Below are 7,628 nucleotides of genomic sequence, written 5' to 3' on the forward strand. Positions count from 1 at the left end.
TCCGCAGGTGACTGCCCGTACCGGGCGGCCGGCGGCCGCAAGCGCGGGGGGCCTCAGCGCGGAGGAGGAGGAGGCGGCGGTAACGGCAACGGGGGCCTTCCCGCGACGCCGGGCCACGGCGGCCTCCCCGGCCAGCACCCGGCGTGCTTCCCTTGCGAGCCGGTGCGGGCCCGCCACGCCTGCATGTACGCCACCACCGCCGCCGCCGAGCTCGCGCCCGCCGTGGGCCCTCTCGCGCCGCCCGAGATGTCGGCCTACGTCCGAGAGGGCGACGACGGTGACCGCTCGCACGGCCGGCCCACGTCGGACGGCTTGTACGTGCTCTACGGGGGGGCAGGCGCCACCGCCGGCACCGCCGGCACCGGCGGTGTTGTCGGGGATGCCATGAACTCGGGCTGCAGGGTGTGGACGCCCGGCGGAGTCGGCGGGGAGAACGCCCAGTCGGCCGCCGCCTCCGGTGGCCTCCACCACCCGGAGTGGATTCCAGTCGCGACCGGAACGCCGTGCGAGCCCGCGTACCGAGGCTGCGGCGTCGAAGCCGTGCCGGCCTCCGTCTACCGCCGCTGGGACGCGGCCACCGCGGCCGCCGCGGCGTTCGCCCAGGCGTGGGGCAACGGGGCCTCCGCTCCGGCCTGCGGCGGGCAGCAGCAGTACGGGCAGCAGCAGCAGCAGGCGGTGGGTGAAGGCCTCGCCTCGATGATGTTCCAGGATGACGAGCAGTGCCAAGGCCTTGGCCACGAGGCTTCGCCCTGGGCGGCGGGCCTCGTCGGTTCGCCATTCGGCTCGGGCCTCCCGCTGGCGGCAGCGGCGCCCGGCCTGGGGTCTCCGCACGACGGCGCTGACGTGGGGCTGTTTCTGCAGCAGAATGCGCGGAGTCTGAAATGACTGGGGCCCAAATCCTGAGTCAGGAGGCCGGGAAAAAACACGTCGTGTAGATTGTGCGCGTGTGTATATGTACGTCTGTGTATATACTATATGTGCTACTCGCTAATAGCACTTGCCCCAGCAGTCTGTTGAGGCTATTACGGGGGTCCTTTGTCTTTATATATATTATAGAGATCCCGAAGACGTGTGGAGTGGTGATTGTAGCGTTTAGCAAGCGCACTGACCGCACTGTGGACCCGGTTTGCCGGGGTCCGATACGTGAACAGGATGTCGTGGTTGTTGATATCTCATCAATGCCCAGCGGAGGCCTCGTCTAGGCTGACTTTGCCTCACATACGTAGGCCTGCTGCTACACCGTGCAGTGGCCATGCCGACTCACGCACGCATCGGGGTGTGTGTGGTGCTGGCCCCATCACTAACCGGTAACTATGTGCTCACCAATCAGCGCTAGGCCAGACAAAAATGTAGGCTTTTTATTTTTACTTTTCATCTAAGGTGACATCCTAAAGTTACGTGTGCATATATTTGTATATGGTGTACAAACGAGATGGACATGGTTGGGCAAAAATGCCACAATCAAATGAATATTTGGCAAGTTAAAATGTATGTTTATTCATATGAGAGGGCGATCCATTTGTACATACCTCATTGAAGTAATAGGGATACATTCCAGAAACCCATTTTATTTTATTTCAAACCTTATACACGTCTGCCACTAATTACATAGTTTAGGTCCCATGATGTAGCTGCTCAAACCCCGAGCTATGGATGCTCTGATTGTGGCACTGCCTTTGTGCTGTTCGCCTTTTGAGACCAGGCTCTGAAGAAAGCTGTCTCTGGCGTGGACACAATCGGTGTGAAAGACAATGTCGCATCATATCCTACCAGAGCGTGTTGTTTGTTTGTGTGTTCACCACGGCTACCGTGTGTGTGGTTAATGCAGTTACAGGATTCTTTACAGAAGATTTCTGTTTGCTGTTTGAACATTTTAACACAACTGTTTTATTGCCAGAAAGGGTAAAACATATCCTCATATTTAACCATAATCTCCCCTCTGTAAGATATGGAACCACCGCGCTCACTATTCGATCAACTATTGAGCTGAAATGATAATTGTTTTTTTACCCTTTTATCTGGCAACACAACTGACACCTTTTTTTACAAGAAGTCATGTTTGCATTGGCAACAAAAAACACAACTCTGATAATGATATGCACTGTCCTTGAAATTGATTGGTCCACACCCGAGACAGCTTTTCTTAGAGCCTAGTCTCACATGGTGTTGGACCAGATGACGCCAAAAGGCGCAGCTGAAAGTAAGAGGCAGGATCGGGTGCCATCCAGCCATCAATGGGGTATCTGTAAATGGGTCGCGCTCTCAAGTTTACAGCCAACATCCAGCAGCACACGCAGAAGTTGAAACTCGAATGATAAACCAGTGCGGCATACAACATACTTTATAGACACACTGTGCCACTCGATGTTTGTGTGTGTGTGTTGTAACCTATAACCAATTGATTAATTTTATTATTGTTAACTGTAAATTCCTATTTATATGTAATAGTTAAACATAGGGGGGGGGGGGAGTGATTTTTTTTGGTATCAAATGGCAAATGCCACGATTTTGCCGATTGTTTTTTTTAAAGGCAAATATAAATCTTGCGACAAGTCTCTGCAGCCAGGCGAGGATTTGTATCCGTGTCCTTTATTTAACCATTCACGGATCGTGGTCACCGAAAACCCCTTCTGCAAGCTGTGCTGTGACGAATGCATCCAAATGTGTGTCTCTTTGTGTGTGTAAGTCAGCAACGGAAGGTGCACCTCGCTTCAGTTCACATCCGTGTACAGGTCATAATTTAAAGTTGCTTTAATTTGAGCTTCTTGAAACTATTGTTGATGTTACCAAGCCCCCACTGAGCATCTATGGAGCCGTTTCCTCAGAAGCGACCCTGGCCACCACAACTGACAGCCACTCGATGACGTGGCGGCTTAATGATTATTATTTATCAATGCGGAAATGTATAGTCGCAGCCAAATACTCGAAGACGCGTGGCGATGTTGATTCTAAATGTGGAGGGGAACATCCGGAGGACCCGGAGACAAATCCACGCGACAACAGGGAGAGAGAGAGAGAGACACGCAAACTCCAAATATACAGCAGCAGCAGGCGTCAGGGTCAGGGTCGAACCCACGACCTCCTGCATACCAGGCGAGGTAGTCAACATCTCTGGATCGAACCCACGACCTCCTGTATACCAGGCGAGGTGGTTACCATCTTTGGATCGAACCCACGACCTCCTGTCTACCAGGCAAGATAGTTAACAGACCTTTCTCAACTCTAAACCGATCTTGAAGCAAGGCGGTGGCTTTCCAAGAGTAACCAGCAAGCGGGAACAAATGAACACAACGCGTACAGAGCGGCCGTTGATTTTAACCATTTTATTCGTCTGCAGTTACTTAGCTAGGATTTAACCTCACAAAGTGGACAATTTGCCAAAAACAATATTGACATTCATTTATTTAGAACCATGTTGGGTCAGGCCAAGGGGGGCCTTACTACGGTTGAAACAAGTTACAGTCTTAGCCAACCACAGGGCGAGACCAGCCGTGGGCCAGACACCACGCGCCACTGTCGATGGGCCCAGTGAGTTTGGGTCTCATCGGGTCTCCACTGATCCACCCAGTAAGAGCTGTTGACCCCCAACGATTAACCGGGATGGATTTAACTCACCCCTTTCTGGCAAAACAACAGGAGTTGTGTTCAGATGTTCAAACACCAAATCTTTTGCAAGGAATCAAGTCGACATTAACCACACACGGTGCCTGTGGTGAACGTGCAAACACACGTGGCTCTGATCAGGTATGATGCATTGTCTTTGAAATTGATTGGCCTACACCAGAGATAGCAGCCTTCTTTAGGGGCCTCGTCTCACCAGTGTCAGAGCAGAGAACGCTAAAAGGCAAGCGGTACAAAGACAGAGCATTTACACCTCGGGGAGAGCAGCTATATTAAGGGATACCTTTTTTATTTTTGATACTGGCAAAAAAGTCCCATCATAATTGGACTGATAAAGTCTCCGTGCCTTCCACAGCAAGTCCCTCGTTTTTTTACGCGCGAGCGGGAGTTTGTCGCGTTCTGAAAAAATGGCGCATTATAGCGGAAAAAACGGATTTAACGAAAACAATTTCCCCATAAGGAATGTAGTAGCGATGAAGTATTTTTTTTACGAAACACGACATGCTACTATTACTACGCACAGGACGTGGTGAGAATACGCTGCCGCGGTACTGTACCACTCCCTGTGCCGTGTCAGCCGAGCAGTTCAAGAAAGTAGTTCGTCTTCGACCGCTCAGAAACCGCGTTATAACGGCATGCACTCCGCATTATAACGGTGCACGTTCACCGTTATAACGGTGCAACACGTTCAGAGTTATAACAGTGCGGCGCTCCACGTTATAACGGTGTGCTTTCAGCGTTATAACGAGGGTGTGCGCTCCGTGTTGTGCGAAGAGTGTGTTACCTTATGGAAGAACCATGTCGCAGCGATAACGCGTTATAGTGTGAACAAACGCGCGTTAAGCAAGGACTTGCTGCATCGGTACAAGTTTTCGTGTGGATTCTTAGTGGGGTTTTTTTTTCCTATCAACCATAGCGAACAAATGGTTGCAGTGTTCTGATTAGGCCTGAGATCCACACAACGCATTTGGTGATCCACGTATTGGCCACTGCTGCTCTATAGACTACTGATGGGCAAATGAGAATCGCGTTTGCCAGAGAGAAAGAGGGGTTTATGTTAACCGAATGAGAGATGAGATGCTGATGCCACTGCGTTTCCCGAGTTTGAATTGTAGTTCCGCGCAACCTGTGATTCCTGGACGTCTGTGAAAAAGAGCCTCATGGCTCATCAGATTCCTCCTGAAGTTTAAATAAAAATTCTGATTATGTGATTAAACCGCCAGCTCAACAAGTGTATAAAATGTTTTTTTCATATTTACAGGGACTCATCTACTTACGATCGAGTTGGGTTCTCCAGAGGTCTGTTCGTAAGTCGATTTGATCGTAAGTCCAACTTTACTCCTGCCGATTTCAAACGTGTTGTACGGCGTGAACACTAAACGCGGGGAATGGCATACAAGTTGTATAATGTCCTGTAAATGTAGATGCTACTGGTTCTTCACGTTCTGCAGATGTAGATGCCACCACCGCCCTCCATTGCGCGGCAGTTGAACTTACAAATCTGTCCGAACAGGCAACTGGACATACGGACAGGTTTGTTCGTATCTCTGAAAGGTCATAATTCGAATGTTCGTAAGTAGAAGAGTCCCTGTTTATATTTCGAACGGTTCACCAATTACTGCAGAGAAGGTGCGTTTTCACTTCACGTGACATATTCCAGCTTAACACGTAATAAACATTGCTTTCATTACGAACCTATGGACTCTATTTATAAGGCGTATTAAGTAGGGTTTGACAAACTCCATTCGGCCCACCAACAACGCCACGTTCTTTCACATTCAAGTACAACTCAACTCGTCCCACACTACACGCATCCGATTGGTTAAACACTACCCACGTGGCGCGCGCTGAGAAAATGGCGATGTCTGCGTTACGTGGAACACGTGTACACACACACACACGTGTACACGCGCTTACGTGGAACACGTGTACACACAAGGAACACGCGTACACTCACACAAGGAGCACGTGTACACACAAGGAACACGTGTACACACACACGCGTGTACATACACACACATGTGTACACGCGCTTACGTGGAACACGTGTACACACACGGAATACGCGTACACTCACACAAGGAGCACGTGTACACACAAGGAACACGTGTACGCACGCATACACACTGAGATCTTCATTTAAAACGACTCGCGTATCGCAGTCAGCGTCAATTACGCATCGTGTCACGTGGGACTTGCTTAAGAACCATGACGCAAGTGCAGTGTCGGATTCTTGTTTCATTTGAGTGGATTGTGAATTGGTAAACACGACGAAATGTAGTGTGGTGCGTCGTACGGATTGGAGATTGGGAAAAAAGCCAGATGTCAAGGAATGGCACCTCACGTCGACCTGGGTAAGAGGCCGGTTTTTAAGTGACTTCAGAAATCGTTCTGTGGCGTCTTCTTGCCGGAAAGCCGAACTCGGACACGAGGTGACGTAAACGTTGTTGTGGGGGTTACTCTGCAACCCACAACCGGCTAGTGCTGAACTAGTAACTAAATGCCACGTTTTGTTTACGTGACGGACATTACTAATTGGCTGTGTCAGGTGGGGATGGGTTAACCACACATTTATACTTATATCTAACCCAAAAAACCCGTTTTTATGGAAGAGGTGATGATTGTGTTCGCGCGGTGACACGACGCTGATTGGACAATATAGATAACCTGTACGTCGGGATTTCTCAAACTTTTATATTTACAAAAATATAAATTAGTCAAACGCTGCTGGATTTTTCATTACTTTGAGCTAAATTAGTCAAACGCTGCTGGATTTTTCATTACTTTGAGCTAAATTAGTCAAACGCTGCTGGATATTTCATTACTTTGAGCTGAAGAGACAATCCTCGAACGACCCCTCCAATTAGTTTAATTTATAATCAAATTTCATGCGAAAAAATGTTTGTAAATGCATGCAGTTGTAAAACTAAACGATACGCATTTTTTATTTTACCAGGTAAGGCCCCACCCACTAAGCTGTATAGCTCTTTTTTTCAAAATCGTCCAGGCCACAAACGATAGCACAACGAAGTAGCTCATCATATGGACATTTATAGCCATAGCTAAATACTCTAAACGCTTGATCTACGCGAACACGAGAGAAAGAGACGCAAACTACTCATATACAACAGCAGACGTCCTGGTCTGGATCGAACCCACGGCCTCCTGCATACCACGCGAGGCAGTTAACATCTCCTAGCCACCGTGATATCGAGCCCACGAACCCCTGTAGACCAGGCGAGGCAGTTAACATCTCCTTGCCACCGTGATATCGAGCCCACGACCTCCTGCATACCAGGCGAGGCAGATAACATCTCCTAGCCACTGTGATATCGAGCCCACGAACCCCTGTAGACCAGGTGAGGCAGTTAACATCTCCTAGCCACCGTGATATCGAGCCCATGACCCCCTGTATACCAGGCGAGGCAGTTAACATCCCCTAGCCACTGTGATATCGAGCCCATGACTCCCTGTAGACCAGGCGAGGCAGTTAACATCTCCTAGCCACCGTGTGTAGGCAGAGCCGCAGTTCTGGCAATTACCGCAGCACTCTGACGTCGTGGAGGTAACTGACATGTTGTGACGTCACCGGCTGCCACGTGGGTGGACGCGGTGTCGATGCGATGACGTTGGAGCAGAATAAAAATGGCGGTCGTCTCTTGTCTGACGAAGGACGCGGATACCCGATGCAAGACTTTGAAATTTTGAAAAAAAAATGTTTTTGTTATAAAGCAACTGGTGACAATGAGGCAAAAAAGTTATGCCGTGCAATCAAGAAACCAATAACTACGTCGCAAATTATTGTCTTGTCAATGCGTGTAATTATGTTGTACTTTACGTTCACGTGCTGTAATTACCATCGATTAAAACAAATAAACGAGTGCGACAGACGCCGCAACTCACGACTACCCGACTTGCACCCAGCCTGTGCACGGCTGCTACACAGATTTCAGAATCAAGAATATGTATTTTTATTGGAGGAATCCGATAAGCAATTAAGCTCTTAT

At 49.3% G+C, this 7,628-nt stretch overlaps 1 protein-coding gene across 1 annotated transcript in view; it reads left to right on the plus strand.

The window, feature by feature from the left end:
- Positions 1-6,508, plus strand: part of TBX4 (T-box transcription factor 4) — a 40,674-nt gene extending 34,166 nt beyond the window's left edge. The window contains exon 10 of the mRNA XM_061562115.1: positions 8-6,508. Coding sequence (XP_061418099.1) covers positions 8-885 — 878 coding nt within the window. The 3' untranslated portion in view covers positions 886-6,508. The remainder of the gene's footprint in view (positions 1-7) is intronic.
- The last annotated feature ends 1,120 nt before the right edge of the window (positions 6,509-7,628 follow it).

The sequence above is a fragment of the Lethenteron reissneri genome, chromosome 28, assembly GCF_015708825.2.
Source record: "Lethenteron reissneri isolate LAM-NWPU_2019-01 chromosome 28, ASM1570882v1, whole genome shotgun sequence".
Classification (NCBI taxonomy): Eukaryota; Metazoa; Chordata; class Hyperoartia; order Petromyzontiformes; family Petromyzontidae; genus Lethenteron; species Lethenteron reissneri.